The sequence below is a fragment of the Carassius carassius genome, chromosome 4, assembly GCF_963082965.1.
Source record: "Carassius carassius chromosome 4, fCarCar2.1, whole genome shotgun sequence".
Classification (NCBI taxonomy): Eukaryota; Metazoa; Chordata; class Actinopteri; order Cypriniformes; family Cyprinidae; genus Carassius; species Carassius carassius.
Window position 1 is genome coordinate 3,506,825 of NC_081758.1, and position 26,410 is coordinate 3,533,234.

The following is a 26,410-nucleotide window of genomic DNA, read 5'->3' on the forward strand; positions in this document are numbered from 1 at the left end:
AAAGAAAACGCAAATACGACAACAGCAGGAACAAGTGGATCAGTTTGAATTTGGCCACTTCTCTTGTGCACTAAAAACTTTCAAATTAATAAAATGGTTTGAATTGTAGCCACTAGAGGGATTCTCACACACACACACACACACACACACACACACACACACACACACACACACACCCCTTCTCAACTCTGGAAACACTATTCAACACTTGGAGGAGCATGTGTAGAAGCGCTCCTGCCGCCAGTGCTTTACCTGTGACTTCAGCAAAACACAAGAGGAGGAACGGAAGGAGAAAAACTCATGTAGGACTGAAACATGGGCTGGCCTGCTTCCATCACATTCACACTCTTAAAAGACTGAAGGATCTCCAGCGGAGCTCACAGCACACACGAGGATCCGCGATGCTCTGGACACCTCCGAGCCTCCTGCAGACCATCTCGATCACTTCAACTTCTAACGCCGAGACAACTTCAGCACACAGCGCACCTGGATGTGCTCCATCCTCAGATATGTCAGCCCGTCATGTTTGGACGTGTTCTGCATTCATGAATTGTTCTTAAACATTGTTTTGCGAGTAGAGAAAAACAGAAGTACAGTGCGTGTGAATGAAGCTCTTCATTCATTGATTATTGATCGAATCAATTAATTAAGCTGCGATCTAGTAAAAGACTCACTTTAAAAAAATAGAAATAGAAAACTCCAGCACAAAGAACGGCTCGTATAGTGAAATAAAGAGCTTTATGGATCTTTGTGTCTGGAACATTCGTCTTTGGCAAGCGATTGTGAGAGACGAGGAAACAAAACGAAAAGAACAATAAAAAGTGGAAGGATTTTGGAGAGGAAGAGCGCGTCCGTGCGCATTTGTCTGGGATATTATCATACCCACCCGCTTTATCCTCCTCCTCATTATCATCTCTCTTGTGCTGAGTAAAATGAAAGTTTGGACTTTTCTCCAGTGTCTCGCCATCCTGCTCGTCCTGTGTGTAGGATCAGACTGCGGGACGGTCCTGAGAAAGACCCGGTCCAAACGCGAGTTGGTAAAGATCAGAGAAGCCAAAGCGGTCTTCCCGGGGGCTTGTGCCACCCGGCTGCCCCGGGGCAAGCGCTCCCTGCCGGCGCTGGACCGCCGGCTCCCCCGCCAGCGCCGCCGCTCCTCTCCGGTGGAGGATGCGAGCTCCTCTCGGGGAAAAGCCGTTTATTTTACCGGCAGAGGGGACCAGCTGAGACTCAAGCCCGGTGTGGAGATACCAAAGGGCAATTTCACCCTCCAGATGTGGGTCAAAGCAGAGGGTGGGCAGCGTTCCCCTACCGTCATAGCTGGTAGGAACAGATTTTTAAGCATTTTGCGTGAGTTTGAATGTTGGTGAGAAAGTAATGCATGTGAGGCTTGACCAGGTCACTTTAGCGGTAGGTTACAACATCCATATCCATCATTCAGTTACAGTCGAATGATTAAGTAGACGCGTGCGTCAGCGCGGAGACTCCACACACACTTACATTAATTTCTGATAGTAGCTTTTGGGCTGAAGTGACCATGACCAAATGAGGACTTCACTGGTCTAAATGTAGTCTGTCCAAAAGCTCAGGTTTACTGTTCCTGCTCTTATCTCGAGAGAGCGAGCGGGACAGGACTTTCCCCTCCTCCAGTCTGTGCGCGTTTAGAAAGGCACGCGGTTTACACGTAGGCTACGACCCTCGAATCCCCGAAAGACCCCAAATCCCCCACTTCCATTCAACTCGGAGGAAAACACGGGAGAAAAGTCAAGTTGTTCTGAGCTTTGCAGATGTCTGAACTGCGGCTACAAACATGACCAAATCGCATCACCTTTCCTCCGGTACTCCAGACAGCAGAAAGCACAAATCAGAGTTTGCAAACGCCACCAAGGATTTTTTTTTTTTCTTCTTTTCTTTTTCTACTTTCTTTCAGCGAGTAAGCATTACAACATCGCTTTCGATTCCGCTTTCTGCCGACAGAGAGCGTAAAAGACACGACAAGTCGGTCTTTTTTGAAAGTCATGGTCAGGAAAAAATAATAAAATAAATAAATAAATAAAATGCTGGGTGCGAGAAGTGTTTTCTTCTACGCAGTCACGCACGGCTAGACAGACCGGAGTGAGAATCCACAACTGATGCGGCAGTGGGCATCACTGATTTACGCGTGGCATCTGATGTGAGTGCGAACCCCCACCCCCCCCCCAACCCTCACCCCGCGCTCCGCGACCCCTTCTGTAACTGAGATGACATCATCTGTTTCAGGCTTGCAGTGGGTTTGCACTGGACCAAATGCCTGACCAACATTAAAGAGATGAGCAGTATAAAATTACCACACACATTCATCCATCAGATACATAAATGCATGCATGATTATGCTGTTTATGGATATGATCAATATTTTATACAGTGGGGCCCAGAAATCTGATATCACATTCAATAATCATTTTCTGTAAGCGAGGAATTAAAGTTAAGGAAAAGTTATGATATTATCGCTGCAAGAAAACTAATCTGTAGAAAGACAGATAATGGCCTAGCAGAAAACGAACTAGATTGCAATGCATAATCCAAAATATGGGAAAAGCACCTGTAAAAACTGTGCAGTGTGCTCTTTTACAGACTTTATCATTAGTCACTTATAAAATGAGCAAATTTTGATGATGCAGATTCTGTGTACAGAAAGTCAGATTTCCTTGCTTCTGCTCAAGACTCACTTTACGTGGACCATTTTCAAACCTAGTCGGCAGGTATTGAACAAACTTGCTTTGAGGAAAGTCAACCCATTAAAGGGATATTTCAGTCAAAAATTGTCATGATTTAGCCTTTATGTTTTTTTTTTCTTCCTCTATACAACTGAATTCAATGGGCACCGATACCCTAAAAATTCATTTAAAATATTGTTTTGTTTCAAGGTATTTGAAGGACCTATGTCACTGAATATTTGTTGTGTTAGGATAGTAAAAGGAACAAGAGGAAGAAGAAAAAAAAACTACAAAACAATAAAAAGTGATTGAAATGGACTATGGCTTATGTAGTCATGCTTAATCTTTTAAATCTAATTCATGCCTCTAAGAATGCACACATAAGGCAGTTGTTTTGAGAGAAGCCACTGCTTATTTTCAGGAGTCATTGTTCTTCTTGTTGTGTTTGCGTTGTGTTAGCCTTAATGTCAAGACTTAATACTGTTTTTATTTATTTATTTAGCTCTGTCATGTTTTCATTCCATAATGCAGAAGATTGAAGAGTGAGGAATGAGGAAAAGGAGTATTTGACAACATTTGCCAGAGAAAAAACAAAAAGCTTATCAATGTTCTAATGTCGGTAATTTCAGCACCCTGAACAGCGCTGAGATTGTGACTGCTGTATGTAAAATAGATTTGGAAGAGTGCTCTTTAAACCATCAATATTATTTATGGTCATGACTTGGCAGTTGAAGAAGAACCTGAGACAGACACCATCAGACGGCAGATTAGACATCTTGTTTGTTTTTAATAGTTGATTTACTGTAGCTTTGGAAACTGTATAGGAAAAAACACACTGTCTTGATTTCAACAAAACCTTAGGTTGACTTTGATCAGATGATTAACACTGTCCATCTGGTTCATGAGTGCGTTGAACACGTTAGACTGATGTGAGAGCATTAAATAGTGCTTAGTGGACACTGATCTTCCATGAAGATGAGATATAAACTGACATACACAGCAGATCTGATCTGAGATACAGAATGCGAGCTTAGGTGACAATGAGGGAAGGACATTTAGGTTTCATGATGCTTAAAACATGGCTTAACCAAAACAGCATACTGTACTGTGTTATATCTGCATTTATATCTTAAAATTACATTGTTAGTGGACCCAAATTAGCCATAATTAATGAGGATGGTCAAATATCGCTGCCTTCTCCTACCTCTCCCCTCCAAATATTCATATTAATTAATTAATACCTCTAAGCCTTTGTCCTTGTTTAGTTAGTTAGATATTTGTGGTGAGCTGAATGTTATTTTATGAGAATTTAGTAATGGTTAAATAAAAAAGTAATCACTATACACCAAAAGAACTGTGTCAATGAACAAACTGCTTTTAGATAAAAAGTGAAGTCTGGACATTACAAAATATAAACTAAACTAAATTGGGTTGGATGACTTGTTCATTATGAATTGGGGTTTCTCTCCTGACACATTTGTTCTTATTTTCAATCACAGGTCTCTTCGACAAATGCTTCTACGCCTCCAGTGATCGTGGATGGCTGTTGGGAATTAAAGCTGTGAGTGAACAGGGAAACCGTGACCCACGTTTCTTCTTCTCCCTTAAAACGGATCGAGCACACAAAGTTACCTCCATTCACTCGAATGCCCGCTACTTGCCCAACCAATGGGCCCATGTAGCTGTGACTTACAATGGCCTCTATATGAAGTTATATGTCAATGGTGCTCAGACAGCTGTTAGCAGGGAACAGTCAGGTGATGTCTTCAGTCCACTTACTAAAAAGTGTAAGGTAAGTTTAATTCTTTTAGCGTTTCAGAGAATTGCACACAGTAAGTTTTATGTTTTTTTAATTATATTTGTGAAAGGTGAAGCGTGTAATTTCTGTGCCTCTAGGTGAACCATACAGACAAACTCTCAGAAGTTTTTTTTTGACATACATTGTTGTGCGTATAACACAGCTGTCCAGAAATTAAATGATAAATGTAATGCTCCATCTCATTTAAAAATATTGTACCACCTACACTAAACACTATACTCTAAACCTAATCAATAGTGTTATCAAAAGCAAACATCAGATTCATTTACAGAAGCAGTTATGCATTTTATCCTGCTTCTACAAGTTTTTTTTCTCTTTTTTCGTGACTAATGTTTTACGGGACTCATACTCGAAAGTGTCAAATTTCAAGTGCAGTGCTGTACCAGGTGAGCTACTGAGCAAGTTTACTACGTTCGAGAGAAGACATATATGGAGCTGGTTATGCAAAGCAAATGTCATAATGCATTAGTGTTTTGGTAGAAGTGTTTTGAGCTCATACCATAGTATTGTTTACCTGTATAGTACTGGAATATGAGAAAGTCTTAATCAGAAAAAGTTACACTCTTCACCTTTGAAAAAGATGCCTGGTTTTATGTAATACACACACTGTATGCAAATAAAAACAGACAAATGTAATGGATTGATCTGATTTAAAACTCAAGGTGCTGATGGTGGGTGGAAATGCCTTGAATCATAACTACAGAGGCTCTGTGGAGCGTGTTGGTTTGTGGCAACAGGCTCTCTCTCAGAGGAAGATCATAAGGGACATGCATGGACACGAGGACCCTGAGGACCTGGTTGACCTGGTGATCCGGGAGACATTTGAACACCCAGCACGCAAATGGCTGGCTGTGAAGGACGGTAGCTTCCCAATACCAGATGAAAGTCCTCGTGCAGGGTTGGGATCTTTAGACACCACCCTGGCGCCTCCAGCTTGTGGTCAGACGGTGTGTGATAACACAGAACTGGTGCGCAACTACAATCAATTCTGGAGCTTCCGTCACCCCAAAACTGTACGATACCGTGTTGTAAACGTTTTTGACGACTCTCAGCGCAAACCCACAGTCACAGATCAGCAGATTCACCTGCAACATCAACATTTGAATGAAGCCTTTAGCATGTACAACATCACCTGGGAGTTGACTGTGCACAATGTAAGCAATTCCTCTTTGTTTAACCGTCTGGTACTCGCCAACTGTGACATTAGTAAGGTGGGTGATGAGGATTGTGACCCTGAATGCAATCACACCCTGACTGGATTTGATGCTGGTTACTGCAAGCCCAGGACACGATGTCCTGAACATAAACAAGGGAATGGCGTCTGTAATCCAGAGTGCAACTGTGAGAACTATGGATATGATAATGGAGATTGCTGTAACCCTAGCATCACTGATGTGACCAAAACTTGCTTCAATCCAGCTTCTCATTTAAGGTAAGAACTTAAGTTCAGGGAGTCTGAAACAGTTTTTAAAGACACCTTATCTAGTAGACTTAATTTCAGAGTCAGGAGCTAAACCAAGTTCTGTAATGTGCTTGCTCCCTGTGTTGTTGTGGGTTTCTTTTTGGTGCTCCAGTTTGTCCCACTATCCAAAGACATGCAGCTGAGATGAATTGAAGACATTAAATTGTCTGTAGGTGTTTCTTTATCTGCAAAATTACCACATAACAAATTAAAATCCAAAAATAAATATAATAATATAACTTTACATTTTACCCATCCAAGTGCACACACACAGCAGTGAGTAGGAAACACACACACCCGGAGTATTTTTTTTCAGCGCCCAGGGAGCAATTGGGGGTTCAGTGCCTTGCTCAAGGGCACTTCGCCCATGGATATTGAGGGTGGAAGAGAGTGCTGTTTATTCACTCCCCCCACCCACAACTCCTGCCGGCACTGAGACTTAAACCTCCGGACGTAAGGAGCGTCAAACTTCCTTTGCTTGGCTTTTCATTTTCCAGTCATCAGAGGATAGGCATGTAACAGTAATCATTCACATGTAGGACATATTTGCTAGTTTTAGGTCTTTATTTTTATCTTTATTATATTATGTTACAACCAGCTCACAATTGCAAAATGAACGCGAGCCAGCACGGAATGGCAATTAGTGAAATAAGTTATTTATTCAACGAAACATCATAATTAACAAAGGTATTCGAACAATCAGTAGTCAGTATTAATGGAAGTCAGTAGCGAGCATGAAAGAGGACTGTAAGCTCAAGGTCTGAAATGGAAGAGTGTCTGGTCCATACCTACAAACAAAAAACATACCATGCCTGCAAACAAAACAAAGCAGAAGAAAAAAAAAACACAGTCCTATCACTCACTGGGACATAACAATTTCCATACATTTTTTTATTATTATTCACAATTTGCTGTTTATTTAGTGTCCACTCCAGCTTTCAGGGCCACTTTCCTGCAAAGTTTGGTTCCAGCACACCTGCCTAGAGGTCTCTATTCATCCTCAAGACTTTAATTAGCTGGTTCAGGTGTGTTTATTGAAGGCTAGAGCTAAACTCTGGAAGATTGTCCTACAGGAGCAGGAAAGGGCATTCCTGGAATAGAACAAAATGGTCCAGCATTGTGTCATTAGTAGCATTTTTTCAGCATTAGTAGCATTTTGTAGCATTTTGGTCAGGGGTAGCCAAAACTGCTCCTATACAAATACAATTCTGAACCTGTTAATCAAGGTCTTCAGGATTTTTCTAAATTATGTTTTACTAACAAGATTCGGGAGGAGCGCGTCAGATACTTATCAACACAGGTGGACTATAATCAAGTAATCAATCCCACCGTATGAATATTGCTGACTTACCTCTATCCATTGACGGTTTATCAGCATCCCTCCTCCACCCCATCTCCTCACTTTGAGTTCACTTTATAAATAGACGGGGAAGAGTTTGGGCCATTTCCGAGCTCGGAGCCCTTCCCCGGACAGCACGTCGAATATGCATACCATACCTCAGCTAATTATATGTAAGCGTGAACTCGTAAAACAACAGCCAGGTGTGTTGAAGCAGGCTTGGAACTAAAGTGTGCATGAAGGTAGCATGGTTCATTACTCCTGATCCCGGCCAGTGCTTCTCAAACCTATCTTGGAGACCCCCACCACTGCACATTTTGGATGTTTCCCTCATACCGAATTCAGGTCTTATAGTCTCTACTAATGAATTTATGAGTTGAATTATGGCAAGCTCACACTACAGATTTCCAGAGTCTGTGACAAAACCCCCGGATCGCGACCAAATCAGTGCTTCTTGCGCTCGTAGAAGCTCATTAAGTATGAGCAGTTCAGCAACGTGATCTGAAACTGTCTCGATATGTCACAGACATTGTCAAACCTGTTTGATATTATCGTCACGTGATCTCGTAATGTGAGCGACACAATGACAAGGTGGAACTAATTCAGCTAATCACAGTGCAAATGGTTATAAATGGAGAAAGGTCAATAAAATTAAACGTACAATGTCTTCAAGCAAGAACGCAGGTGTTCCTTGGTGTGTTTGGACACGTGAACTGGAAAGCTAACTTGTAGAGCTTTGGCAAGAACGTGACTTGTTTATTTGATTTATCAAGAAATGGCCTATAATCGCTGTAATTTCTCATGAAACTTTATGTGAGAAAACGTTTTCGCTGATGGTCGGGAATGCCTGTTCACCGAATGTTTTGTAGTGTTTGCATCTTGTCAGCATTGTGTTGTGTAGTGTGCACGCAGCTATGATAAGACAACGACAGATGAGAAGAAACCTTGTTGCATAGTGACTTTGGCTAGTCTTCCGGTCATGTAGTGTGAGCTTGCCATTAGGTGTGTTAGATGAGTACATTTACATTTACATGGATTCATTTAGCTGACGCTTTTATCCAAAGCGACTTACAATTGCTATATATGTCAGAGGTCGCACGCCTCTGGAGCAACTAGGGGTTAAAGGGTTAGTTCACCCACCCTCATGTTGTTCCAAACCCGTAAGACCTCCATTTATCTTCAGGACACAGTTTAAGATATTTTAGATTTAGTCCGAGAGCTCTCAGTCCCTCCATTGAAGCTGTGTGTACGGTCTACTGTCCATGTCCAGAAAGGTAAGAAAAACATCATCAAAGTAGTCCATGTGACATCAGAGGGTCAGTTAGAATTTTTTGAAGCATCGAAAATACATTTTGGTCCAAAAATAGCAAAAACTACGACTTTATGCAGCATTGTCTTCTCTTCCGTGTCTGTTGTGTGAGAGAGTTCAAAACAAAGCAGTCTGGATATCCGGTTCGCGAACGAATCATTCAGTTCACCAAATCAAACTGAATCGTTTTAAACGGTTCGTATCTCTAATACGCATTAATCCACAAATGACTTAAGCTGTTAACTTTTTTAATGTGGCTGACACTCCCTTTGAGTTAAAACAAACCAATATCCCGGAGTCATGCATGCACTCAAACAGTACACTGACTGAACTGCTGTGAAGAGAGAACTGAAGATGAACACAGAGCCAAGCCAGATAAGAAGAATCGAGGAGCTGATGATACTGCACAAGTGTGATTCTGGCTCGGCTCGGTGTTCATCTTCATTTGTGGATTAATGCGTATTAGAGATGCGAACCGGGTCTCTCACACCAAAGGCATGTGTCTTATCCACTGCGCTAACACCACCCACAGATGAGTAAGACTTCCAAAATTTGCAGTGATGGAGGGGTCCCTGGGACAGATTTGAGAAGGACTGCTCTAGGTAATCTGAAAAAGGCAATTTGTGTTTCATTACTGAGTATTATTATTACCTATTCTCTTCTAGCTTTTCACAAGCACTTCAAGAAAAGATGTTTTAATCAAGGATCCCACTAGGGGAACTATTATCGCCTGCTGTGTGGTGATTTGCCCAAAGTTTTAAACAACAGTATTTTTGCCGAAAGACGAAAAGAGATTGGAAATTGGATTTCTAAGTCTGAGTACCTAAGGCCATTACATAGAAAGCACAACATGTTTACCGTTCCACCAATGGATAAGGTCTGGTTTAACTTTTGGACTGTAGCTACATTTGTTTCACAAAAATAGATATAGCCCCAAGGACACATGCACTGTACTAACCCTAAACTATGAGATTTGTTTTATGGATGATTTTATTATTATTTTTTTTTTTTTGGTGGCTTTTGTTTTAATTGGGCGAACTAGAAAGTAAAAGCCAACATTTCAGGGAAGCTTATTTGATTCTTGTTTAGACTGGTCTCCAAGCAGCAATTCTGTTTTCAAAATGTATTCATAAATGTTTGTTTACAGAATTGCACGAAGGTTCATGAGAAAAGTTTAAACATTCCATGTCGAGAGAAAATAGTGAATGAACTGATGTGAAAACAGGCTTTTTACGTCTTCCTTTTGTGCGATTCATCCTAGTATTGTTCTTGAATTTCTTCTGCATGCCTTAATTGAGCTTCTCTTTCAAGGGAAAGCAATGTTTTCTATTAGCCTTTTTGAATGCTTTCCAGGCCGCAGAATTGCATCCAATAGTATTTCTAAAGCTCTTCAAATGACTCTGTGTGCGGGCTCTGAGGTGACATCAGTCACGAAAAACACGCAGGTGGTTTTTACCAAATATTATCTTGTCGCAATCATCAAGAGACTGTTTATCACTGGATATCCAATCCAGTAACAGAAATCAGCAGTTGGCCAAAACATAAGCTTTCAATGGAAATATTGCAACTGATGGATGAAAGATGGTTTAGAAAGATTAGAGTGAGAACAGAAGAAGAATTTTCAGATAAATACCCCAAGTGGTTGTTTATTTTGTTTTGATTATGCGACATCTAGGGAGACACGCTGATGGCTGCACCGCAAACATTCATCAGCATTCCTTCTTAATTGTGGAATTCTGGATGAACACTCTGCTACATCCGTGGCACAACAATGGCTGTGTGGTCGGACATTTATTTTTGTAGACCCAGAGCCTGTTACCACTTTGGTTGTTTGGGAATCTAGCTAACAGGAGATATAATGTTGGAGTCCCTGAAAAAATGTGAATGATATCAACTTATGATGTCTTACATGTTTCAGGCACGTGTTTAAGTTAATTCTCCATGCTTTTTGAAGAATGTATACAGTGTCACATGGTTTTTGCAAGCAAACATCCCATCTGTAAAGGGAGATTTGTGTTACCTTCACAAGATCACTGATCAGATCTGATAGCGTAAACCTTAGACACATTTGTGGTTAACCCTAAGCCAAAAGTTAAATACTTGTGTGAATTCTCAACATGTACAGTATGTCTGCCCATTTTGGCCATGTTAAAGAGGTGCAATAAGAAAAATGTCTGTCATGGCTTTGGTCCAGAGATTAGTCACAGGTGAAAGGCCATACTACATTATCATCTGCCTCAGTTTGGAACATCTATGCTTTTCCCTTGGATATTGTGTGTGATGTTTTAATTGATGAATGGGATTTCCTGAGTCCTCACATGGGTCACCTCAGGGAGGTCCTTCATCAGGTGCTTTACAGTCTTGTGAGCCCATAAAACTTAAAGACGTTATTGTTTTTGCCCTAATTAAGTGCTCTGGTGTAGATGGTGTACAAACTAATTGTTCGTGCAATTCAATTCTCCAATTCGAAAACAAATTATTATTGTAGAAATCACTCAGTTAGACACTGACATCTCATCTCACTTCAAAGGAATAACTATTCTGTTTCATCCTCTGTAGAACAAGTTTTCCAGCAACTTGGGGGAATGTAGATTCATGGGTTTAGCAAATAATCAGTGGCTGCCAAATAAATGTATGTTTAAGTCAATAATCTTACAGCACTCCATCATTCAACATGGCCATTGGGTTTAAGGTGACAATAAGTATTTGTTCTGTGTATATAATAAACAATTTGGTTGTTTTATTCAAGTGTCTCCATTTCTTTCTCCAGGGCCTATTTGGATGTGAAGGAACTAAAAGAGATCCTCAAGCTGGATGGCTCCACGCACCTCAATATCTTCTTCGCCAATTCCTCAGATGAAAACCTGGCTGGAGTTGCTACCTGGCCGTGGGATAAGGAGGCACTGACACATCTAGGTATAGAAATTACTCAACATGTCCTCCAACCAATATGCCCGCATAGGTTGTTTGTCCAAATCCCTGAAATACGACCCATCAGAGTGTATGCTACAGCTGTGTCCCTATCGCCAACAGGATACTTTAAAATTAATGCTTTGTACTCTTTTATCTGTGCCATAATTCAGGTTTTGTATAGCTCAGTTGGTAGAGCATTGTATTATACGACAATATTCAATCATGTGATCATGGGTTTGATCCCAGAGAATGCACATGTTCAAAAAAATGTAAATGCACTGTAATTCACGTTTTTGCATGATTTCTGTGAGGGTAGGTTCAGGGGCGGGGTTAGGCGTGGTCTTAAATTCATATGAATTAGCCACCTAGTAAAATATGTACAAATTGAATTGATATTAGACCATGTAAAAAGTCCACAAACTGCATTTAAATAAACACGCATTTTGATTGGTAATGACAGTCATACGTCGTTTCATGACGACAGATTTAACACGACACTGTCATTATTTTACACCCGCTAGAGGGCACTAAACTTTAAAATGTAAATATAGGTCCTTATAAGGTGCTTGCCTTCTTTTTTTGGAAGACAGTCTGAAATAACTGCATAAATGCAGCCCACGTCACGAGTCTGAATTGCATTCCTGCTGTCATTTACGTCTTACTCTGTCACACTCTGTTTCTTTACCTTCATTCAGTAGTTCTTATTTTCAAGACCCCTGCTTATTTTCTTAGGGGAAGCATGTCAGATGCAGTGAAGCGTAGAGTATGCAAATGAATATGATCAAAGTTACAGTACGTTTTAGTTGCATTTACTCTTACTTAGATTTTTTGGTTTGGTTTATTTTTTACTGCCTGATTACAATTACTTGAGCAGCAGTCGTATTGAATGTATTGAATAAGAACATGACCGAAGATGATGTTTTATTGCATGTCCATGCTCTAGGACAGTGGTTCCCAAGCACATTCCTGGAAGCCCCCCAACACTGCATGTCACCTTAATCAAACACACCTGATTCAGATCATCAGCTCATTAGTAGTTACTCCAAGACCTGAATTGGGTGTGTCAGACAAAGGAGAGATGCAAAATGTGCAGTGTTGCCTCCAGGAACGTGCTTGGGAATCACTGCACTAGGAAAACCTTCAAAAACATCCGATTTGTACCAGATACCAGAGAGAGAAAAAAGGATTTGGTTGACAGTTTAAACACAGATTTTATTCTGCCTGGTCTCATGGCAAAAACAGACCTGGGGGCACTTTTTAACAAGAGGCGAAATACTTACCAATAAGTACATATCACTGCAGTTTCCAAAAGAAATGAACACTAGAGGCAAAAAACTCTGACCCATTTTATTCCTTTTCACACAAATTTACAGAGTTTTTCAATTAATAAAGCGTAATTTTCGCACAATTACTTGAAGAATATTATGTTAAGATTTCAAAACAATTTTAATATGCTGAGAGAATTGAAAATGTATGCTTTTAAATGTAAGCATCGCACACATATCCAGCTTCATATCTATGGGTTTTCATAGATGGTAGGTTTGTTCGTAGCTCACAGAGTATGTAAACATACTTGAGAATCTAGGAGCTTTGGTTCAAATTCCGTATAACTACGGTTCGACAAAACAGTTCAAATCTGCATATAAGGAAGTTCAAATGGCACGATTGCATCAGCAAATGTTTTTTTTTTTATCAGTTTTGCATTTGTTAACAATATTGGATAGGTTTACGGGTTAGGTTTGGTGTAGGGCTTATTTCCAACATGATAGAGCATTAACTTTTAATGACAATACCCGGTTATTTGAATTCTAAACCGTTGCAAAACTTATCTGAAGAAGCTTAATAAAAATACAGCAATACATACCTATATCAACGTAATAAAAACATGCCAGGGATTATGCATTGAACCCTGTTTTAGTGCCACTCAGTGGACATTTCTCTTTGAAACTGTGGCGAAATGTGCAATAAGATATGTAAAGACGATGTTGCAGAAAAGTACCCAGAGGTACGTATTTTTATGAGACCAGGTAAATTGTATTCCTCTAATTAAAATTTAATTAAAAAAAGCTTGGGAAACAGAACTCTTAAAAACAAACTCAAGTTTCCTTAAATTAAATACATTTGTAATTTTAAACTGCATAGTATAACCTACTAGAATAAGAAACAATCCTGAATATTCAAGCACACACACAATAGGGTTTACACTGTGCACTTTTCCTCCTCTCTACTTAGGTGGCATAGTTCTGAATCCGTCTTTCTACGGTACATTTGGCCACACTCATACCATGATCCATGAGATCGGTCACAGTCTGGGATTGTACCATGTGTTCAGAGGTATCTCAGAGATCGAGTCTTGCAACGATGCGTGTTTAGAGACCGAGCCGTCACTGGAAACTGGAGATCTGTGTGCCGACACTAATCCCACACCCAAATACAAGCACTGCAGGGACCCTGAGCCTGGCAACGAAACATGTAGCAACCGCAATTTTATTCACACTCCCTTTAATAATTACATGAGTTACACAGGTAAGAACATATCTATTGAAACTATTCTATTCTATTCTAACTATTTGACTTAATCTGGATTGGAAAAGATGGTAACACTTTAGTTTAGGGACCAATTCTGACTATTAACTAGTTGCTTATTAGCATGCATATTACTAGCATATTAGCTGTTTAGAGGTACTTATAAAGCAAAAATGAATGCCTTATTCTACAAGAACTTATTTTAGATCCCTTAAACCTACAATATACCTGAACGTCATAACTACCTTGCTTTAAATGAACAGCAAATTATGAATTTATTGAGGCGAATGTAGTAGTTAATAGTTTTGTAGTTGTAGTAATAATTTTGAAATGGTTAGTTTATTTTACTCTTTAGATTATAAGCATTCTACAATTATAACTGATATTTTTATTATACGTTTTCATATTTTAAACTATGGAACTCTGGGAAGTTTGAATACATTTGCAAACTTATTCAACTTTGTGGTTGTTCTTTTTACAGCATTATCACAATTAATTTTTTTTTTTTTGCTCAACAGTAGCTGTTACCCATGTCACATCAAATTGCCCACTGCCAAAAAATAAATAATAATAATAATTCAGTAATAACAAAAAAAAAATATTTCCACATTGATCTTTGCTTTGACCTTCTCAACATTTTGAGAAGGTCAAAGCAAGGTTACAGCAAGGTCACAGCTTTTTCATGTGCTATGACTGGAACTAGGCCAATTTACTGAACTCACATTCCATTTTCCCCAGATGACGACTGCACTGATTCCTTCACGCTAAACCAGGTGGCTCGCATGCATTGTTACCTGGACCTCATCTACCAGTCCTGGCAACCCGACTACCGACCCCCTCCAGTCCCCATGGCTCCCCAAGTGGTAGAACAGGAACAAGACTCCATTACTGTGGAGTGGTTTCCACCCATCTCTGGCCACTTCTATGACAGGTGAACTGAGGTTGCAGTGGCATAGCACATTACCTTGGGACTATTTTTTCTTACAAATATATGTGGTAAAATACACGAGCATTTGGAGAGATGCAATCTGACGTATTAAAGCTTGTGGAATATAAATGTGGATGAACTGTATGCAGAGAGGAGACATGTCTAAGCATGTTCTGTTTTGTAAATATTGAAAGAGAAGTCAGAGATATTTTGTAAAAATTTTTTGAGTACATTGAGAGGATAGATTGGAGGAAGTGCAAACAACCGAGAATTCTCAGCGCCTGCCAAATCGCTAACACATGCTATCAATTAATGGCACTATTTCTAAACTGTGTTTAACTGGCTGCATCGTAGATAGAGTGGAATTGTTCACATAGCCTTCCAAAATGATCTTGTTGGCTCTGGAATATCTGCATTTCATTTCGTCGAGCTGAATGCAGTCAGATATATTTATTTGTGGGCCTGCAGGCAGTCCACGAGGGACTGTTATGTGAGAGACAGGTGGAATTCACTGAGGCAAGCGGCAGGGGAATCCCCTCAGAAGGAGCATGTTGAGACATGTTGCTCTCAAACTCTCCACTTGGACCATGTGACATTGTTTACTGTATATCAATATTGCTTTCTAACACCACAGTCAGACTGCTTAAACAGCAACCAGATTTGTCATTGTCCTCAGGCAAAAGTGCTTAATGAGTCGTTGGAGTTGACAAGGGAATTCTTGCAGATTCATAATGCAGATTCAATTGTTTATAAAAAATCCAATTCTATTAAAAAAGTAGGTAAAAGTATCTAACTTGACGTATCTAAGTTGCATTTTGTCTGTCTCTGTTGGTTTCCTAGAGAAGTGGGATCAGTATGTGATAAATGCGCAGAGGGTCGAGTCCTCCTGCAATACGCCTCCAATTCTTCATCTCCGTTCCCCTGCTCCCCGTCTGGCCACTGGAGCCCCAGAGAAGCGGAGGGTGAGTTTTTTCGTACCTCAGCCATCACATAATTTCTCCTAAACACACTTGCTTGTCATTGGCTAGTTTGCCAATGCTTCTTTAAAAATTTACGTACCGACTGCATTACGGGTTATTGCATGTGCAAGTGATGCAAGTGCCAAAAGTGCCTAAATATTACACATTTTTCAAATCTCCCAATATAGAAAATGTACATAGATAAAGAATTGCGGTCTGTGCATGTCCCTGGACAGATGCTTGCGTGAATTTCTGGTCCAGCCTTTGTAATGCTGAAGTGTCTCTGCAACCAGAATAGAAAACCTCATTATATCTGGCCCTTTGAAACTCATTACTAAGTTACTACTAATTCTTAGCAAAGCCATATGAATTTACAGGCTCTCCTGGTCAGAGGCATGCAAATGCAAAAGTCTCTGGAGTTCATGACAGCAGCATCCCAAAGAAGATGTTTGTTGTCTGTTGTCATGACGAATTTGCATCCCAAAAGTGAGATTCTCATTTCATATTCTTCTTGTATAGTAGGATATCTAGATTTGTAAATTTACTTCACATCACATGTCACAAAACCATTTGGTAAATCAAGGGTTTTTACAAACAATTTACACCAAAATGTGCTCTGCTCATATCTCATAAATGATACATAATGACTGTTTCAGACAGGTCTCTCAAATCTTGTATTCCAGCCAAAAAAAAAAAAAAAAATTCACTGAAAGAGTCACTGTTTCCATATGAACCAAGAGGTCATTGTTTGGCTGGCTAGATTGGTCACTTGTCTTTGTTGATAGACGTCATAGCCACACAAATTGTAGTAAGGTTTTTTTTTTCTTTTTTGCAATCTTAACTCTTTACACACATACATTTTTTGTTTGTTTGTTTTTCAAAGTTTCCAGCTACCAGCAGCGATTATGATAATTTTTACAAAACTTGCATGGCTTAGGGCAATATGTCAAAACTACAGAGCCACTACTTAAAAAAAAAAAAAAACCTTTCTTTTGTAGCTTCATGCATTGTTATTATTTATTATTATTTTTTTACACTCTTGAATGTGGGCAAGTTTCATAAAAAAACAACATTTTAACCAAAAAGCTGAGAAAATCAAGATTTTGTGAAAGATTTAGTTCGGATCGGATTCAGAACGGTGATCAAAATAAAAACAATATAAAGAGTATAATATATACTGTATAGAGTAAATCACTTCCATCAACACACCCAAAGCTTGCACAATCCAAAAACACTTCCATATTCATCTGCTTACATATGTGACCACTTGTTTCTGCATCTTCTTCACTGTGTTTTATCCGGAGATTCATTACTCTTTCAGAAGATGTGTAATAGCGCCTTCTAACCCATAACTATGGAAACTGGAAAATTCCGTCAATGGCAGGGAATGAGTTAAAACTGTAAAGCAGTCTTACTTTCTTCTTTATATTTGTTTTTTATTTATTGCTGCCATTTGTTCAGTACAGTAACTAGTGAAGCATTTAGGTATGTGTGTTCTTGTGGCACATCAGTGTTTCCATTAGGTAACTGTCATACAACTCCAAAATGATTAGTCATGTGACATTTACAGCTGAGGTGATTGGTCCAAAAACAACTGTGTCCATGTGCAAATATGGCAGACTGCTAGGGGCTCTTGTGCCAGCCTAGCAGCTGCCATTGAGAATGAATTAATTGTTTGGATGTCTTGCTCCTTAAACAATTCTGTTTGTTTATTTTGAATGATTCCTCACCTTGTAAGTGCATTGTGACCCTGGCTCCTCACACTGATCTTGTCAAAGCATCCCATCTTTTCTACAATGACACTTTAGTTCTTGGATGAATTACTGCATCTTAGAAATTTTATTTTTATTTATTTTTTTATTTTTTGCATTTCAGTATGTCTTATACTTGTTTTCAGTGTAACTGTGAACATTTAACTGGCGGTGGGATTTTTCATAAAATAGCATCGTGTCAGTTAGTTCGACCCACATCTTGGAGGAATGCTCTTACTCTGCAAATCAGAGCTTTTTGTGGGATTTTTATGATATATGGTGTATATGTTTTTGTGGTCAAGACTATTTCAAAAGTATTAGACTCATTGATTGGTTCCACTCGGGAGACGTTGCATTTCCTTAACATTAAAACGCTTCCCACGGTCAGGATGCAAATTCGTTCATGTCTTTATGGTGAGATGGTGTCTTGCAGTTCTGATTCATATCTCTAGCAGAAGGAAAGACTTATTATCAGTTTGAGGAGTGTTTCCTCTTCAAAGACCTGCTTTGATGATAATGAACTCGCACAGACAGTGATGGATACGGGTCAGAGATTGCTGTTAACCTTATTATCAGAGAGCACTTTACTTCAGAACCCATCATTTTCACTAACTGTTCTACAGTTGGAGACAGACCATTCATCATTTCCTTGATATGGCACTCTCTGTTTAGGCAGCACACAGACACACACTCTTAAAAATAAATATACATGCTTTCTCACATAAACATTAATACATGTCACACTCTACACTTGTTGCAGTGTTACGAAAACATGCCTGGGCTTGCTGCTGCTCCAGAGTGTAAGCAGCTCTCTGTTTTCCCCCTTGGAATGATGCCCTGTTAATCACAGTCGCCTCAACGATCCCCTCTTACGCCAGTATCCGTGCCCCGAAGACCCCAGCACAGCTGCTTGGCATACTGTTTGTTTGTGCTTCTCGGCCAGGGACCGCATTTTATAATAATAATAATAATAATAATTCATTACATTTATATAGCGCTTTTCTAGGCACTCAAAGCGCTTTACATTGTCGGGGGTATCTCCTCATCCACCACCAGTGTGCAGCATCCACCTGGATGATGCGACGGCAGCCATAGTGCGCCAGAACGCCCACCAAACACCAGCTTACTGGTGGAGAGGAGACAGAGTGATGAAGCCACTCAGCAGATATGGGGATTGTTAGGAGGCCATGATGGTCCAAGGCCAATGGGCGAATTTAGCCAGGATGCCGAGGTCACACCTCTACTCTTTTCGAAAGACATCCTGGGATTTTTAATGACCACAGAGAGTCAGGACCTCGGTTTAACGTCTCATCTGAAGGACTGTGCTTGTTGACAGTATAGTGTCCCCATCACTACACTGGGGCGCTAGGACCCACACAGACCACAGGGTGAGCACCCCCTGCTGGCCTCACTAGCACCTCTTCCAGCAGCAACCTAGTTTTCTCAGGAGGTCTCCCATCCAGGTACTGACCAGGCTCAGCCCTGCTTAGCTTCAGTGGGAAACCGGTGTTGGGCTCCAGGGTGATATGGCTGCCGGCCATTTTAGCATCCGTCCCCTTCTGTCGCGTCTTCCCGATGGCATTGCCACTCCACCTGCCGGCCGTGGAGTTCACAGGGTTTGTGGCTGATATCCTCAAGACACTCCTGCTGTTTGTATTTGCAGTAAAATGAACTCAAATAGTATTTCATCCCAGAGTTAATTTACTGTAGACCTAACTATAGTAGTTTACAACAGGCTTTCAATATAGAAAGCTGCGTTGATTGTAGCAACCCAGGTTCATTGAAAATACATGCTTGTGGCATTGTTTCTGAAACACCAATATTATGTTCCTTGTTGCATGTTTCTCTGCAGTTTCAAAATTAAATGCCCAGTGAGTGTTGCTAAAACTCACATATATTGCAGCATTTTCATTCCAGGAAGTTCAAAAGTCCGGAAAGTGTCGCTAAAAGGCTAATTCTATATCGTGTTGGAAAATAACATACCAAATACCCCTATAGAAAAAAATCCAACCCTTTACCTGCCAATAATGTTAACGAAAGCAAAAGTGATATGAGAACGCATTTGCTGATGCAACCGCGCTATTTTAACAGTAGTTCCACAAGACTCGTACCTGTGTGCTTCAACACACAAGTGTGATGTATATCGCGTGAGCTACCGAGCAAACCTACGGTGTTAGAAAACCCATACATATAAAGCTGTAGTATATGTGACGCTAATGTTCACGAGTATCTGTTTTCAAACCTCACAGCATGTTGAAATAGTTTTGAAGCTAACATAATATTGTTCAAGGAATTGTACGAAAGTTCTAACCCTTCATACTCAAAAGGAATTCCTGTGCTTCTGTTTCCCATTAAAAATGGCTTCGTTTGAGCAATGGCGGAGAGACACTGTCAGTGTTATTTTAGTATAATTGAGTTACTGTACTTTTTATCAATATTTTGAATGTTTAATTTTTTTATATATATTTGTATAAATTATTTTATATTGTAATCTTTATTTAAACTTTTAGTAAATTTGTGTGTCATTGTTATTATTATTTTTCTCGTTAATATATCTAAAGTTTTAATTCATTTTTATTTCACTTTCAGTTGGCTCAAGCTACTGAAGATGAAAATGCGATAAAAAGAAAGAAACTAGCTGAAACAAGCTTAAGTTTAAATATTTCACTTTATTTCAATTAGTATTTTAATTTATAGTAACACAAATATATCTTTATTGTTTTAGTTTAATAACCCTGGTCACCATCAGTCAAAAGGGCTCTAGAGAAGATGCAGCTAACTTCAATCTAAATCTGTTTGATCATTTATCAGTATCAATTACCCATCTTTATCTCAACAGTTTTTCACTCGCCCTGTTCCTACATCGCACAGAGGCTCCCCGAAGCAGACCTGTGTTCACAGTTCAATTTACCACATTTACCTTAATCGGGACGTTTTCAGTCACACTAACACCAACACCCCCCCCCCCAACTTTTCCCCCCCTTTTCTCCATGAATGAGCATTTTCCTAGACAAGCTAATACCCCAGGCCATCCTTAAAAATATTCTTGTTTGCCGTAACCTGACCGATCCTGTCAATTTAGGACCGACTAAATTTTTTTTTTTTTTTTTTTTTGCTTTTAGTCCGATTGACTTGCTGGTTGTATATTTGCGTTAAGACCAACCAATTATTTTTTTTTACTCTTCAAACAACTAATACAAAAGCTTTAAAATATTAATTATATTTTAGTAAGTATTGTAAATATAAATTGCCTAGGCCTACATACAAACGAAGGCTACGTTCTTTCTAAAAAAAAAAAAAAAAAAAAAAAAAAAAAAAAAAAAAAAAAAAAAAAACCTGTGACGTCATCTGTTTACACGGATGTCACACTAAGGCCTGACCTGTGCGTTCGCTTCGTCTCACTCACTGTCACCCTCAATTTCCACCAGATGCGTAACGGCTGCGTTACGGCTCCGGCACGGCGGCGGAGTCAATAGGTTTCCATTAAAGTCAATGAGTGTATTTCCACTGAATGCGTTACAGCTGCGTTCCGACTCCGGCGATCCGCAGCCCTCTGGAGCAGATACGCAGAGCTCCTATTTTTGCCGGATGCCGGAGCGCTCCGCAGCACTACAGGGCAGAGTACGCAGGACAGGAAGTCGAGTGACAAAACAGAACAGCCAGAAACAAAATAAAATATCCGTTTAATTTTCAAAATAAAATATCCGTTTAATTTTCAAAATAAAATACACCGCGCTCATATTTCCCTACACTACACCTTGAAAACATCATAATGGGCGGAGACAGGCTTGTTGAAGTTTTAATCCCGTTGACACGATGGATGAAGAAATGAAAAGAGAAAAGAAAAGAGTTCTATCCTATACTCCTTCGGATGGAAAACTGTTCCTGGTTTGGTAGTTCTGTTTATAGAAACTACATATCGCGCGATCACACCAGAATTCGCGAGATTACATGGGGCATCGTGACGTCAGCTGTCAGTCATGACCGCAGCCGTTCCGCAACAAATACGGACCTGGTGTGTATTGACGGACGACGGAACATGGAGCTGTCACGCAGCGGAGCCGTTCCGCAGCCGTTCCGCATCTGGTGGAAATTGGGGGTCAGTGTCAACGGTTCGCGCTTGGTAATGATGGCTGCGGCTGCAGTAAACCAAATGTTCGCGGTCACTGTTCAAAGTCATACGGGTTCGGGCACCATAATACGTCTAAAAAATTCATTAAAACAGCTCCACACCGCTTTAACTTGGCACAAAGTTCTGGAAAAAATGTGCCCAGATCTTTTCCCATCCCTTCTCCAGTCTAGTCTAAAACCATGACCGTGTCGACTGTCACTTTATTTTCGAAATCTATTGCACGAATCGATTGGACCAACCAGCACAAGTTTCGAAAACGAAAATAGGAAATTGATTTTAACGACCTTTTCTCGGACCGCGTCCAGGTTTTTTTTTTTTTTTTTTTGAACACGCATCACACAGCAACTGCATCTTCGGACACACACGCATAACAGCAAATATAATACTTCTGCACAGTGTTTCTCTTTTTACAACAGAAATGTGAATTCTGCCGGTATTCAGACAGTCTCATGCAGATACAGATTCGGGCAAGAATCGCCTACGTATGCAATTTTTTTTTTGTTGTTGTTGACATTTCTAATCGTAAACTCCGTTACCTTAATCGGGACGTTTTCAGCCACACTAACACCAACCTCCCCACTTTCCCTTTTTTCCATGAATGAGCATTTTCCTAGACAAGCTAATACCCCACTGGGATTAGCTAATCAAGTGAAAATGCAAGGCACTATTTCATGGGTGAATTGTCAGGTCACCTTGAAAACCTGCCCACCCTGCTGTGGCGGCTGAACCCTGACTATAGTACCTCCGGGACAGGGTTAGTAGTCCACCACGGAGACATTTAGATAAGAGATCACAATTATTCATCTTATGAAATGACTACCTGATGTATTCATTCATTACAGTTTTAAGCCCTTTTTGCAATGTGTTTGCAAGAAGATATGTTCTCATTTATTTATTTATTTTTCAGTTGCTGGTCAACTGCAGTGTAAGCGAGGTGAGAATGTAAACCTGCAATGTCGAGGACATTTTTATCATATGTTTACTTCTTTTCTGGCCACACACATACTTACAATAATAAACGTGTTGAGATGATGTGGCCTAGAATGCCTAAAACTCAGTGCTCAGTTGATTAAACACTGGAATTTTGTGCACTGCCCAGAAATGAGGTTAGCAAATGGCTTTTGCTGTTGCCAGTTTGGAATTGTACAAAGGAAAAGCAGGAGAACACACGGTCTGCAGTGTCCTGGCTTCTCCCACATTTGATGAATGTTGGGGTACGTCACTCCCCGTCAAATGAGTTGCTGTTGACTCCAAATATAGCTGGACTGCAGCACATGAGAGGTAATTGCCAGGCTGAAATCGAAAGCCTTGTGAGGGCCTCATCCTCAGGTCGAAATGAAATGAGAGAGAATGTAAAGGAGCAATGGTAGGACAAGATGGACTTTAACAACATGCAACTCAATACATCAAGTGTGTGGCTGCATTTCTCATTATGCACTACTCCTTTTTCTGCTGTGCCTTACAATTTATTGTTCCTGCACACATAATACACAGAACTGGGTTCCTGTTTTTATTTTAGTGGTATTATGATGCAGTTTTCCCAGAAATGAGCACTGTAGAGATTTTGTACTTTGCATGAACGTTCACATAATTAGTATGAAGTAATAAGTAGTGGTGTGTTAACAAAACCTAAGATGAGATGAAAACAAGATGACACCAAAATCATTAAACACTATCAGTGACTATATTATTGACGAAAAAAGATGAGACTAAAATGTAATTTAATACAATAAAAACTTTTTTTATTAATTTTTTTATCCATTTTTATTTTTTTAATAATAACTTTTATCCTCTTTTTATATTTTCGGGGGAAAAAAATTATAAATAAAAAAAAATAAAAATAAGAAGGGAAAAAAAATCGTCACCTAAACTGTTTTTAATGCTTGGGGTTGCCAGATGGCACAAGTGTAAATCCCGCCTATCAGAGCTTTTCTGTACTTATAGGTGAAAGTGTTTCAAATAAAAACAGTCATGAGCAGTAATCACAATTATAATTTCAAGCAAAATAATTATGGAGAATGACTAAAACGATTTGAATACCTGCATTTGAAACCTGACAAATTTAACACTAGTAGTTAGTGATCCCATTTATGACATTTAAGGCCTGTCCTCTGTTTGCAAAAGCTTGGCTTGGGTGTCATAGAGAAAATATGGTTCATGTGTGCTTTTTTATTTTTGCAAGCATCAAGTTACTGTAGTTCCCCGTCTACTAAAACACAAAAAAATGCTTTTTATATATTTTACACAGCTGCCTTTAAAGTTGTCCTGTCATGGACTGGTAAAAGAAAACCAAAAAGAAGACAACATACCACAAATGAAAACGTTGAAATTCTGACTTGAATGCATTTGCTGCCTCTCTTAGGACCTCCAGATGTAGAGCAGGCATGCGAGCCCAGTGTCCGCACGTGGAGTCCGCATAACGGCATGGATCTAGGAATGGTGCCTCCTCCCTGCCCTCTGCAAGGCTGCATGTTACAGCTGGAGTTCGCATATCCAGTGGTCCCTGACTCCCTCACAGTGTGGGTGACCTTCTCCTCCCAGGAGGAAACCATTCTGCCTGCCATCCACAATATCATCTTATTGACTGTCAGTGGCAACAACCTGTCTCTGGGTCCCAGCAATTTGTTCTGCGACACACCGCTGACCATCAAGCTGGATGTGCATGAGAAGGTGTACGGCGTGCAGTTTTTCACCATGGAGCAACATTTGGAAATTGATGCTACTCTACTCACGTCCAAAGTCGATTGTCCGTTCTGTCGAGAATGTGAGCCGCTGCACTATAGGCTCCTGCGGCAGCCGGCATTTGTTCACGCACCCCAGGGTGTCATGCTGAGAGACTCAATGCGAAGATATGTGGACAGGTGAGTCTTTTGAATAAATAAATATAATGAATAATGTGCTGTTCAAATTGTTCATTCAAATGATACCTAATGCAATCAATACACCGAACCTTATTGTAAAGATTCTGACATTTCTTTAAAAAAAAAAAAAAACATTTTGTTGTATTCCTGGTAAATTTTTCACTGCAATTATGTGTTTTCAGACTCTGGCTATAGATACCCTTGCTACCAGTGGCAGCTCGTGGGTTTTAAAAATAGATGATGCACACTAATTGTATTGGTCTGGGGATCCCTGCCAACTGTAATTATTATTATTTGCTCAACCACTTTAAAGTGGCTTTTTGGTGGCTTTTAGTCAGAAAACCTCAAGGAAACGACATGCATACAGCAAGATAATATAAATTCACTTACCTGTCCTATCACTTGAAACAAACGTCCATCCCTTCTTCAAAGTCTGTGTTAAAAGAGAGCTGCCTGTTGTGCTATTTAATTAGGCCTACTGCTGTAGCCCATAGTTCTATCTCCCTTTATTTTTTATTTGTATATATACTGTTTGGATGACAGCTTGGAAAATCTGTTGGCGATCAAATATTCAATATCTCTACTCATCATAAGTGCTTGGTAAATTATCAGCCCATCTGCTACAGGAGACGTTCAAACTAATAGCACATAGTTTACGTCTCTATGATGATTGGTTGAAATACCAGAAGGGAGGCTAGCCTCCTCTATGATGTTCCTTTTCTCTACACTCCTCAGTGCTGAAAGTGAACACTCAATGCTAAATGGGTAATTATTATTATTTTTTTAACAATGGAGGCCCAAGAGCTCTCCCCCAGCCTCCCCCTCCCCTTCTCTATCACTTAGCGGTCCTAATTACATCAGCAGATTCGGAACATTCGTGATAGAAAAGCTGCGCATTCACGTGGTATTACAACTGTGAAATTACAAACAAAAATATATACATTCTGAGACATGAATTGAAATTAATTGTGAATTTTATTAACATTAAATCGTCCTCATTTTCACCTCAATATTTTGGGGAAGCTATGCCTCCCCTGTTTCCCCCAACGAGCCGCCACTGCTTGCTACCTCTTCCAGGAAATATCGTATTTACTTTGGAACTTTTCTTCGATTTGGAGCTGTTTTACCACAGAATAAAACTAACGTAATTCAAAGTTGGAGTGTGAAATGTGCCTGGTCAGCATTAGGCACATCAAATCCCTGCTCAAATCTTGTGGTGTCTCTCTGTTCTTTTTCAATTCTTGAATGAAGCCAAAAGAAACAAAGAGAAGGATGCAGCTGTTGGTTGTTTTCCGTCCAGCGCCTGGCATTATAATGCAAGTTAATGCCATCTGTGCCATCTTGCGGTTCCTCTGGCCTCGGCCGGGCACCTCTGGCTTGAGCAGTAATATATGAACACTTTCCGACTTAAGGCCAGATACTGGGTGTCTGGTCAGTATTTTTGTATTGGCCACTTCAGCATGCATGTGAAATTAAGGGTTTAACTTGCCACCCACTGATATAGTAGCTCAACATTGCAGAGTGTTTCCAATAGTTTTGGGAAATGTGTGGATCTCAGATTTATCTACCACCAGCATAGATTAGTTTTGCACAGACAATTATCACAGTACAATGATCACAAGTGAGGAGAATGGGGATGGATGCAAGAGGGGGCCAGTTGTAACACTGTTATTTGAAGCATCAAATGTAAAAATGTTGTACAGGGATGAAAGGTTTTA

General features: G+C 39.9%; 1 protein-coding gene and 1 pseudogene across 1 annotated transcript in view; one reads left to right on the forward strand and one right to left on the reverse strand.

Moving 5' to 3' along the window:
* The first annotated feature begins 611 nt into the window (after positions 1–611).
* The window catches only part of LOC132132683 (pappalysin-1-like), a 115,196-nt gene continuing 89,397 nt past the window's right edge, over positions 612–26,410 (forward strand). Inside the window, exons 1-8 of the mRNA XM_059545161.1 lie at positions 612–1,320; positions 4,193–4,485; positions 5,175–5,944; positions 11,393–11,538; positions 13,768–14,061; positions 14,800–14,992; positions 15,830–15,951; positions 24,194–24,692. Of these exons, the coding sequence (XP_059401144.1) occupies positions 933–1,320; positions 4,193–4,485; positions 5,175–5,944; positions 11,393–11,538; positions 13,768–14,061; positions 14,800–14,992; positions 15,830–15,951; positions 24,194–24,692 (2,705 nt within the window). The 5' untranslated portion in view covers positions 612–932. The remainder of the gene's footprint in view (positions 1,321–4,192; positions 4,486–5,174; positions 5,945–11,392; positions 11,539–13,767; positions 14,062–14,799; positions 14,993–15,829; positions 15,952–24,193; positions 24,693–26,410) is intronic.
* LOC132140121 (5S ribosomal RNA) lies at positions 19,121–19,237 on the reverse strand (annotated as a pseudogene).